The sequence below is a fragment of the Pteropus vampyrus genome, unplaced genomic scaffold (genome assembly GCF_000151845.1).
Source record: "Pteropus vampyrus isolate Shadow unplaced genomic scaffold, Pvam_2.0 Scaffold14, whole genome shotgun sequence".
Lineage (NCBI taxonomy): Eukaryota > Metazoa > Chordata > Mammalia > Chiroptera > Pteropodidae > Pteropus > Pteropus vampyrus.
The window spans coordinates 5,967,826-5,980,325 of record NW_011888795.1 but is presented as its reverse complement, the minus strand read 5'-3'; the positions used below and the strand labels follow the sequence as shown (position 1 = coordinate 5,980,325).

Sequence of the window (12,500 nt, the reverse complement as noted above, 5' to 3'; positions counted from 1 at the left end):
AATCATTACAGTAGCAGTTATAACTCTACTATAAAATGCTGACTTTTTTTTCTGTTAGCATATTGATCATAAAATGAATTTTAAATACAGAAAAATAAATTAAAATTTAAAAGTGAGAATATGAAAATGTCCATGCGTAAAAATTAATTTGAAGAGAAATCTTGCTTTAGCCAAAATAGATACTGGTATTCCTGTCAAGGATGTTACAAGGTTTACACAAGCGTCCTGCCAGACCGGATGTTTTTAGGAATTTTAGAGTTCTAAAGTAATAAACCAGCTTAGAGGACAAGGCTCTAAAGCCAGACTGTCTGGGCCCCAATTCCAACTTCAATTTTTAGCTTCATGGCCTTTGGCAAGTTACTTAATCTCTCTAGGCTGCCATTTCTTCAACTATAATAGAGATAATGATAGGACCTACTTTGTGGGGTTGTTGGTACATGAGATAATACATTCAAATACTTAAAACAATGCTTGCCAAATGATATGTGCTGGATAAATATTATCATCTCTCTAGGGTCCACGGATTTTTTTTTTTTTTCAGGTTTGGGATTAAATTTCTAGCACTAAATTCTATTACTAAATTAGCATGTTGATAAATGTAAATCTTATACAACTGTCTTACAGATGCAGCTGTCTCTGTTATCTCACATTGCTATCATCTTTAGAGGAGGGTGCAGGTCCTAATCAAAATGAGCTCTTCACTTTGAAGTTGTCCTACACCTCCTGAAGTTGGCAGGAGAAAGAAGAAGGACACATACTAGGCATTTTGTATATGTTACCTTCATTGAACTTTATGGCAAGTAGTCTAGGCAGTCATTGTCATCTGCTTTTTACAGAAGCCGAGAAAAGGTTAGGGCTGTGCACAGTACTTGGCACAGAATAGAAACTCAGTGTGCTTGCTGACGGGTTGATAGAATGGCTGGATAGCTGACTCAGCTAAGAACACCTGTGCCTTGAGGGAGTCTCCTTGATGCTTGTTTTGGAAACAGAGAACCTCAGGCTCAGAAATTTTGGAAACTTGTCCAGGCTCCCATCGCTATTAACACCCACAATTCTGACTATAGAGCATGTACTATTAGAGTATGTTAATTAGTTTAGTGAAGGTTGGGACCAGGGTACATGGTCCCAACAAAGTACAGTTTGCTCATATGCAGCTCGTAGGGCTAGGGTTTTTGGTCCCTGCCATCATCGCTTTCTAAGAATATTCCAGGAAAAACTATCCTTTGTGGAACAAATAAATACACAATTCCTTTTAGAGCAATGGTTATCAAATCCATTACACATCAACATTCCTATTTCAGGGCCCAGCTTGGACCAAATAAACCAGAATCCCTGCAAGTAGATCATGGGCATCAGTATATTTTAAAATCTTTCCTGGTGGGAAGCCAGAGTTTGAGGTTCAGCACTTCAAGATCTCCTGTGAAGGTCCCTCGCCTATAACTGCTTTCTCCACCCATAAGCAGATCCTGACATTGACTGGTGCTCCTGAAACTTGGGGCATTGGGGAAGCGATGCTGTATGGGCTCTTTTTCTTTCCCTGGGAGCAGGAGTAGGCCCTACTCCTAAACAATGCTGAAAACATCAATGTTATGACTGAATAATAAAATGTATTCATAGGAAAACACATGCCGATTAAGAAGATGAGCTTTAGAAGTGTGACCTGGTTCTAATCTCAGCCTCACCTCATTCTACCTTTGAGACCTTGGCCAAGTGACTTAAACTCACGTTTCTTATCCATCAGATAAGTATCGATAAGAGTTGATGAGGCTAAATGAAAGAATGCATGTGGAGTGCTTAGGGCAGTGCCTGGCACAGAGGAAAAAACAGTAGTTTCCTTTTATATTTTTGTAATACTTTTTCCAAAGCAATATATTTAAATTAGTGAAAGATGCTTGCTTTAGCAACCTATGTGGGGCTCCCCCTCCAATTCACCTCCTTACCCAAAGGTCCAACCTAAGCAAATATATATCTATAAATGAATCACCTGATGGTTAGACTTCAAATGATTTCCTTTTATAAATAGGTTACTCAGCTCTGCACTCTATCACGTCAGGTTTGTTGCTCAGGCCTTTATCCACCCATTCCTGAACCGTTCTCTCTGACAATCTGGGGTTTTGTTTTGTGCTTACCGTAGCTTACTTTGTATTTAAAATGTTTCTTATGTGGCTCTTTTGTCAGTGAAATGAGAGACAATAAATTGTTTCTCATTTGCCATTTTTCGTATGTCTACTGCTGGACCTAGTACTGTAATGGTCGTTGCTCCTTTTCCTGTTGTCTGTCTGCTTGTGTGTGCATGAGAGAGAGTATGTGTATGTGTGTGCTGTATAGGGAAGAGAAGGAGAGAAGGGAACAGCTATCTGCCCCCTCCTTCTCCCTGCCAGCCATGTGCCCACTGTATCCGTGTTTCTACAAGGACCACCTAAGCAATGACAGTGAAGTAGTATGATACAGTTATACATACAAGCACAGTGACAGAACTGGATGTGCCTACAGTTCAGCTTTTAAGATCTGATAAGGATTCAAGTATTCACAGAGTTCAGTAGCACTAACCATAAGAGACTGAATATTGCTACATTACAAGGCAGAGTCCAAGAAAATAATAATAACTAAATTTGACATATGATGTAATATATGATACCATACCTTAAAGGGCTACTAGTTGACATTCTCTGTGGATTCTGTATGGTCTAAGGCCATATAGCAGTGCCATATGAAAAATTAATTTGTGACACAAAAGAAGCCTGTTCCATAGGAGTGTTTATAATTAATATAAGTGAACTGCTTTTTCTGGCTCAATACTGGCAAAGTAGCTTATGAGATTCTGTTCATATAGTTATAAATGAGTGAAAAGCCATTGAAAACTCTTCAAACTAAGACATAAGGGAGATTCCTCTTGTTGGTGAAAAGCAACATGTATTATGAGGCCACAGAAAAATTTTTTTCCAGCCAACTCATTGTTACCAGTCTGCCTTGAACTATTTTGCATGCAGATGAAACCTGTTTGGGTGATGCTTGTCAGCTGTTTTCCTGACAAGTAGTACAGAAATAGGCACCCTTGAAAAAGTGGCTCAACTTGACTGAACATTAGAATCACCTGAAGAGCTTTTAAAAATTCTATCCCACCTCAGACCAATGAAATCAGAATCAATGGAATCAAAATCTCTGGTACAAAATCTTTACTTGTTTTAAGTTTCCCAGATGATTCTAGCATACCAGCAAGATTGAGAATCCCTGTACTAGACTTAAGCAGTTTAAAAAAACAGGTTGTCTGTTATTACATGCATTAATCCTGCAAGGTTCCATAAAATGAAAGCTTTGGTGATTAAAAATTCCATCAGTCTAGAACCTTGAGTGAGTGTTATATGGACCTGTCATAAAGAATGCAAACTTGTTCTATTATATTTTGGTACATTTAGTGGAAGATAATTTCTGAATCAGCTTAATGGAGGCTGTGCTTTAGGGCAGTAACTCCAGTGGCCAAATGTAGGGTAAATTGGAGCTTTGTTTCTAGACATACTTTACCATTGTTTCATGCCCTGATATGACTCTATTGATTCAAATTTTGGGGACAGGACTTTGTTCAGAATATATTTTAGAAGGCGTTTAATAAGAAATCTGATATATTGTACAAGTGACATATAGAGTTTCAATTCTTTATAATATTTAAAGATAGGATATTAAATTTGCTTGTGCATAAAATTTCTATTATAAGTCAAGGAGCAAAGAGGACATGAAGACAAGTGTGACCTGGCTTTATGTCTGCATAAATTTACTATTTTACTTTTGATGTTGAATACTGTACAAGTTTGGGAGTATGTCACCCCTGATCGCCATGGCACCCACTCAAAATAGCCATGGACATTTTTGGTCCCACCTCAAAAACAGTCAGCAGTGTTTGCAAAAGAGAGTCTATGGCCTATTGTATTAATGGTGTACTGATCACAGGAATACCATTTTAAATAAAATTTTATTTTCACATTATGAAGGAAATAAATTCATATTATGAAAAGAGAAAACTGAACCCATTAAATATGAAAACCCATATCCCACTGCTCTACCTGCCTTGCTCAACCTGTTGATTTGCCTGTAATGTCACCTTTTACTTATGCCATTCCTAAAACTGACTTGTCCATAAAGTGTGTAAACTTCCAGACCTAGCTCCAGTACTAAGACTTCCATCAAGCCTTTCCGTTTGTATAGGAAGTAAATCTGAGGTTGCGGAACAGTCAGGAAGCCATAGCAATGGCCCATGAAAGATAATGAAGCCCAATTTAGGGTAGTAGGCATGTGGTGGGAAGGAAGTGTTTCAGAGACATTGCAGAAGTAGCTATATAGTTGGAGGAAAAGGATGGGATAAGTGGTGAGAAGAATTCATGACTGTTACCACAGTTGACATAAAGCAACAATATATAAACATTTTTCTTTGGTTCAGGTGTCTTAACTCACTGACAAATTTCCCCCCAGGCTGTCTGATCCTCTGTCATTAGATTTTTTTTAAGTCATTGCTCTAAGCCTTGTCAACAAGCTCCTCCTACCAGCCCTGGATCTGAAGTTGACCCTGGGATTCCTACTGGCCCCTAATCAACTGTGTTTTCTTCATGCTCTGGTGCCCTCGAGTCTGATGGTACCATTTCCTTGGTTTTCCTCATTTAAATTAAAGTGCTGAGATACTTGCCTAAAAGAAGGGCATTAAGACTGTGGTATGCTTTCAGTGATGTGTAGTGTAAGCCCCTCTAGGGGAAAGGATGTACTATGCCGGAGTAACTTTCTTTTCATTCTGAATGCCTCCCTAAAAAGCACAGTTTGTATAAGTTTTTGTTAATGTAAAAAGGGAACATTCAGGCACCTTTTGTGTCCTGCTGATGTGTAGGGCTATTTTTAATTTTTGTTCTTCACTCTTTTTCTGTGCTTGTGATTTTAAAGGTGCCAGACTGACTGCCCTCGAGCGTAGCGTCCCCAATTTCTCCCAAGAAGAGGAAAAATACGAGAGGCAGCAGAGCTGGTCATGTCTGGGTCCAGCATATTAGCCTGACCCACTCTGGAAGAATGTTCTCCAACATATAAAGGAGAAGATTGTTCCCTGTGAATACAGTCCATCTGCTTTCATAGCTGAGAGGACAAAACCTGTTGTGGCAGCACCACATCACTGCAGGGTTTGGGAATCCAGCAAGCCTAGTCACTCATTCTCTCTTTGGAAAAACTAGGATTGTTTTTTGTTTTGTTTTGTTTTTTCCTTCCGTCCCCACCTGTCAAAATTCTATCCTTTAAGGTTGGGCTTAACTGCCTCTTTCTCCTCAAAACCTTTTCTGAGCCTTCTCAGTTGCTATTTCCCTTTCACATTTCCATTACACTTTCTCATGTGACACTTCGTCATGTGATCGTAGAATGTATTTAGTCTCGTAATGACTGTAAAAGGTACTGGTATTGTCTAACCCATTTCTGTATGTCACAAGGAAGCAGAATATAGTACTGGGCAAAGAGTAGATATCTGGCAAAGTCTGTTGAACAGAATGAGAATGCCAGCACTTATCTTTTTAGCCTGACCTTTAGGGCTCTGCTCTGATCTTTCCATCTTATCAGTGATTGACATCTCTCCCAGGTGCTCATAGGTAGTTCTCAAGCTCTCCATCAGCCATGTAAGCTCAGGTCTTGGATTCCAGATATTACACTTTGGACAGCCGTGGTCTGAATCATAACTGCTACCTCTACCTGCCTTGAAGACTGGCGTGACCAGTGGTCAGTGACAGTGGCCAAAACAACATTTTTCCCAAAATACGATCCACTTATCACTGGTAGTCCCCGATGGGTCATCAAGGAGTCCAGTTTGGTGTCTGGAAAGGGAAAGAGTAATAATTAAACATAATTTTGTTAACCTACATTTAACAATTTTATTAAATGTGTTAAAAATTTGTTAAAATTTAAAATTATAATTTTCACAGGAATCTAGTTTACTCATAATAATTATCACATTCTTAAAGATTGCACATGTACCACAAAACCTTTGTTGAATGGTGTTGTTTAATTAGTGTTCAATAATGGTGCCATTCCACTCAGAGTATTTTCATGTCGCGTTAACGTTTTTTCTGCTTGCTGCCAAACCTACACTTTCATTATTACTATCACATCACATTATTTCTTCAATTCAACCAAAATAGATCAATGATTTAAGTATGATTCATTGAAGGTGGAAAAAAATAGTAATAAGGATAATACCATAAATATTATTTCAGATTAATAATATTACAAATGTAAATTTTAGTGAACAGGATTTTAATATAAACATTGGAAGGGAATCTGTATATGTTGGGATAAATGTGATGATTTTGCCCAGGCAATTAAAAAAGAAAAGTTTGAATACTAAGTATGATGATGACTCTAAAGACTAGACTTTATGAATTGAGGACCCTTTTGCCTATAATCCCCGATATGTTTTCTGTAATGAAATGTAGTTAGTGGCATGAAGCTCTCAGAATTTTAGCACCGCTTTCAAACATAGCACAGTGAACTTTCTAGTAAACCCATTAAGTCTTTTTTTTTTAAATAATCACAAAAATAGTGCCATATAAAATAACCTAATGTTGTTACTAAAGGCAGTGAACATCCAAAATGTTAAAGGCACCTTTCTAAGATTTTATATCTTATAGTGAAAACAGGTTACAAGTTAACTCTTGGATAGAAGTCTGCAAATCAAGCCACAACGTTTATTATAAATATTATACAAAAATTTTTATTAAATGTCAAGAATATGATTTCAAGACTTTATAATATATCAATTATTATATATCAATTATCAGTTTTCAAGAGTTTAACTCTTTTTCCAGCACTTGATATTTCTTATTCCTTAGGGGCAAAAACTGATGGACTATACTGTAAAGACATTCAAATCCTGAAACGGAATATAAAGAAATCCTTTCCAGGGCCAAACGCAACCAAAGAGGATTAGAAATTCATTTGCCTCTTTTCTCTCAAGTTGAAACATTTAGCCCTCTTATTTTTAGGTGTGAAATGGTTGTCAATCCAGTGTGATGGAGTGCTGAAAGCAGTCTTCAGTGAGAAATCTCTCCATAATGTCAGATCTGCATTCGATCCTGATGCACAGAACTAGGCAGAAGCAAGGTTAAGACCATAGATGCTGAAACTAGACTGCTTGAATCTGAAGTTAGTTAAACATTTTTGTCACTCAGTTTCCCTATCTGTAAAAGAAGGATACTAACAGCCTATCACATAAGTTGTTGTAAATATGAAATGAATTAATATATATAAAGTGCCTAGAAAATGACTGACACATATGAAGCACTAGGTTTGCTATAGCGTATTTGTAAAAGCCTAGATTCTTGCTCACATTCCCAATGACCTGTAATTACTTGTTAAGACTTTTTTTATCTTAGTAGAAATAAAGAATAAGAAGGGAAACTGAACGTGGATATGATCTCTTGCTCAAGATTCCCATGACGGAGCCAGATATAGATACACATTGCAATAAGCACAATGCCTCTCTCACTGACATAAATATTTTTCCTCAAATTATGTTTTATTGTTATTATTTAAAACAAGGAAATTTTTAAAGCTACAACTTATATCTATATGTGGTCCAGATGCCCCGTGAATTATTTTAAGCATACTGAAAGTTTGCAGAGCAGAGGGCCAGAGGGACTCAAAACCTGACAGTACATGGAACTGTTGCAGGATTTAGCAATATTCAAACTAAGAACAGACCTGGAGGCAACACTAACTGAATTGTAACATTTTAAAGAATGTCACGTGTAAGAGATGAGACTTGTCTCATGAATCCCTACAACACAGAACTGGAACTATTGGGTAGCAGTTAGAGTAAGGAAACATTCCTGGTCAGTATGGGAAGGAACTTTCTAGCAGTCAGAGCTCTCTGGAAATAAAAAGGGACTACCTTTTGATCTGCCCAAGCTTTTGTGAAAGGGGTCGAAGTTTGAGTTTGGTCCCAGTTTCCTCACCGTGTGATTGCCCACATAGACTCTGCAAGGAGAACGGCTTTCCTGGACTACGCCTTCCACTCCTACCATCCTGAGCCATCTCCCTCTTAGACTTTCATGTGAACGTAGAGGCGGAGCACCGGCCTTAGCGTCAGGAGACTTGAGTTCTAGTCTGTCACTTCCTGTGGGATCTTGGGCTGTGATGGTCAACTCCTCAACTGACTCACATAAAATCCCCATCATGCTGGCCCTACAGGGATAGTGGTGGCTCTCCTGGTGATCTTGCTTATGATGATGGTGGCGATAGTGGCGGTCTTATCGCGGATACTAACATTACAAATCTGCCTCCTTCCCCACGTTGGCTTCTATAGCAGGACTGAAGGTGTTCCTTTCTGTGCTCTTAACACTCAATCCCTTTTTTCTTTCAGGCCGCTGTGCTCGCTGTGGGGAAAATGTAGTTGGGGAAGGGACAGGATGCACTGCCATGGATCAGGTCTTCCATGTGGATTGTTTCACCTGCATCATCTGCAACAACAAGCTCCGAGGGCAGCCCTTCTATGCTGTGGAGAAGAAGGCCTACTGTGAGCCCTGCTACATTGTAAGTTCAGATTTGATCCTCACCACTTTACAAAGATATCTGATTTGGCAAAGTACAAATAATGTTAGACAGAATGTGGCCATCAGATAGATCTTTCCTTCACCTCAGGCTTCAAAATGTGTATGTATAAATTGGCATACCTTATTTTTTCCATGTGTTCACAAGAAGTCAGAAAGCTATGTTGGGATGGGGCTGCCATTCAATTAGTGGTCTGCTGGTAAGATCATCAATCACCCTGTGGCTTTCAAGCATGTGTGTAGGAGCTAGCACGTTGCCCCCTGAAGCATCAGAAGGCCTCCCATGTTGCAGAGTCACACCTCTTATTAGGTCTCACCCTGCATTTGAAGTTGTTTGTAGAGAAATGTTACATGGTCTCCGGACTTGTCAATCCTCTTTCAAACTCTCGGGCCTTTTGAAAAGATACTTCTTTTCTACCCAGAATGTTTCTTACTTATCATACCCAGCAAGTTTTCAATGATACAAACAGAGAAACCCTTTATTATAGAGCACCTTAAGGAGAAATGAATAGTAATGCTGACTGAGCTAATAATTTTTTTTAAAGAACACAACAACTATATTTTAATAATATCACTGGATTACTAAAAAAAAAAACCCTAATAGTCACATTATCTTAGCTTTTTGACAAGCTACTTAAATCTACACGTTAAGCTCTCTTATGATAGAGCAATGTAATGAATGAACATAATTTTTTTTAAATCAGAAGTAAATTTCTTCGCTGTCCTTCCACATGATTTTAATATATCTGTTTAACACTTGCTAGTGGAAACAGTAGTGCTTTTTTTGCAACCCCACAGAAGAGCCATGGTGTGGCCCTCAGTGCCAGGCATTTCAACATAAAAGAAGCTTTGGGTACAAGATATTGGGAGTTATACATAGCAGATCCCCAAGTTTCAATGTTATTGCAGAAGTTTCTGTCCCTGTTGACATTTTCCCATAACCCGACAGCTCTAACTCATTGCAACCCTGGAGTCTGTAGCACAGATCTGAAAGTTCTTCAAGATTAAGATCTTGCAGGATTTAATTCTGTTTTGCATTTCTTAGGTTCAATTTTATTTCATTTTCCTCCCCACAGGCAACTTAAACACATATAGCATCATTACAGTGCCGTACAATGTTAGAGCTGAAAAAAAACCTCTTAAGATCATTTGTCTAACTCCTCTCTTTAGAAGTGAGAATACAGAGACGCAGAGAGAAAGGGAAACTGATTTTCATCTTCTGTCATTACTGTCAGAGACAGCACTATATTCAGTTGTTGGCACTCCTGGTCCCATGTTCTCTGCAGACAACACACGGTTTTAGTTTGTCCAGACCTAACCGCAAACACGGTAATGTCCTGTTGATCTGGAAGGAGTAATTATACATCAGGGAGAGTTTAGTAAACAAAAGCTTACCTCTGTAGTAAATAAGAACATTTCATACATCACTTTTTGAAATTTTTGTTGGAAAGAGAACACTACAAAATATCCTGGCTTTGTAAAAGATTGTGCAGGGTGTCATTCATAATGGCATTCACATAGGACCACCACTATGAAATTATTTTTATTGCAGTGAGCTCTGTGACAGAGATGTTAGCAGAACCTATAGAAAGAAGCACCTGTTGCTGTTTCTCCTTATATTATGTGGCCACAGACAGCTGTGTTTTATGATGATTCTGTGGCAGTCTTCTTCATTTTTTCTTTTATCCCTTATGAGCTAGGAATCATATAAAAATACTGAGAAACAATATAACACGGTATGAAAATCATGAGTTTGAATTTGGTTCTATCACTTAATGCTTTGTTTCCTTAAGAGAGTTGCTTGATATTTTTAAGCCTCAGTTTTCTCATCTATGTAATGGGGATTATTTCAGGATTTTCCCCAAAGGTTTGTGAAGGTAAAATGAGGCAGTTCTTGTAAAGCACACTTGGCTTGCTCCAGGAATGAATGCTCTTCTAAGATAAATTTTGATAAGATTTCTGGCCTATTTAGCATTTTCGAATACGAGGACCTTACACGTGCTGTAAGATTCATTGGGCTTTAGGAAATTGTTTATATCTATGAGACATACCACTCTTCCATTTTTAAATGTTCCGCTTGCTCTCCTGAGTATGTGATAAAACCAGAGAAAGTCTAATCTGGCTAAATTATGGGTTTCTACAATGTGTGGGTTTATTCCAGGCATAGGAGCTCAGTGATTCTTTAGACTGCAGCTTCTTCTGCTATGGTCGCCTGAACTATACTATGCTTATGTTAAGAAACACTGTCTGGGAGATATTCAGTCACATTCTTAGGAGACCTGGGTGAATTCAAATAATGGAAATTCTTACCATCCTTTTGGACTTCTCTCCCCCATGAGAACCTTTAATCATGATTTCTCTTTAATGAGATCCATCTATGGTGATTCTAAAATGTAATTTAATTCTTATCAGAATTCAGTTAAGCTTTACTCAAGGACCCTTGTTCAATACTGATTTCAGAATTCGGCACAGTCCTCTAGCTCTTAGATGGATGTTTTAGCATTTTAATTTCTTCTGAACTTTCATAAGTCTAATAAGTTGCCTCACTAGAAATGTAAAGAGTTTTCTTCTGGGGGGACTGGGAAAGCTGGGAGCATAAAATGTGGACGGACCCTAGAGCTGGGAACCAAAGCCCTTCGAACAAGCACCTACAATGCCATTCAATCAAATTGCCCCTTGTTCCATTGGTGGAAACTGATGTCTGAAAGACATCCTGTACAGAGAAAAGCTAGGCCCTGGGCCTCAGTCAGTTTGTGTTTTGTTTGTTTGTTTGTTTGTTGTTTGTTTTTAATTGATGGAATCAGAATACTGAAGATAGTGGTTTAGTTAATTATTTCTGTGTAAAGACCACCCATGTTTGAAGCTATGAGTCTGGGAAAGAGACCAGTCTAATACAAATTTAATTTCTTCTTGCCTAAATTGATCAATTTTAAATCATATTTAAATTATATAATTTTGAGGGAAAATATGTCAATAATGTCTTCATCGTTGCTTCAACGATTATTCATATTTTACTATATTATCTTAATCATTAATCTTTGTGTATACATAGCATATTTAAACAAATTTAATTCTGTGAAGCATTATAATTCTCTTCAATCATTTTATACATTTCATTTCTCCTATAAATTTATTTTATAAAAATATGTATATAACTTCCCATTGTTGATAATCATTATTTTTAGATTGTTATCTGTATAGTTTTATATTATGTTTACATGCTAAATTTTAAAACCATATGTCAAAAGAAAGGTATCGAGTATTTTTCAATCTTTTGGTATTGTAAAAGCATGCCTATAAATAACTAAGTAAAAATTTTATATTTTATTTTTAATTACTTTCTTAGCATAAATTCTTTGATTTACATTACTGAGTTTACTTTACAGCAATTTGGAGAACATTTGCTAGATTTCTTTAGAAAGATTTACGGAACCACCTGTGATAATGAGATTGTATGTTAAATTATAACATCCACTATTGAAGAAGTTTATTTATATTTAGTTTGAATCGATTTAATAAGTGCACTATGCAATAGTTGTTTTAATTTGAATTTATGTAATTATTAGCAAAATCAATGAAATGCCTTTCTACTTAGTGATAGATCTCTTAACTTAGTTTTCACTGTTCTTATGGATTTGTATAAATGAACAGCTTAAAATTAAGGGCACTAAACTTCCTTGGGATTTAAATTGCTGTAAATAGAATATATTGCTTCTAGTCCTTGCTCTCCTGGTATGACCTTGGTCAAGTCGTTTAATTTCTGAGTACTAGTAGCCACATTTATTAAAGGGTGATACTTTTCTCCTGTCTTCAAAGAGAAGGAATGAACAAGTGTGTCATTCGTACATCATAAAATTGTTTATTAATATAAGGCTTGATCTGATTAATAACATTATTATCATTGCTTTTTCCCTCAGCATTATCTGATACAATTTA

At 37.2% G+C, this 12,500-nt stretch overlaps 1 protein-coding gene across 26 annotated transcripts in view; it reads left to right on the top strand.

Moving 5' to 3' along the window:
• Positions 1–12,500, top strand: part of LPP (LIM domain containing preferred translocation partner in lipoma) — a 640,361-nt gene that overhangs the window by 511,438 nt on the left and 116,423 nt on the right. For all 26 annotated transcript variants that reach the window (XM_023525869.1, XM_011381721.2, XM_011381711.2 and 23 more), the window contains one exon: positions 8,378–8,547. In XM_023525869.1, coding sequence (XP_023381637.1) covers positions 8,378–8,547 — 170 coding nt within the window. The remainder of the gene's footprint in view (positions 1–8,377; positions 8,548–12,500) is intronic.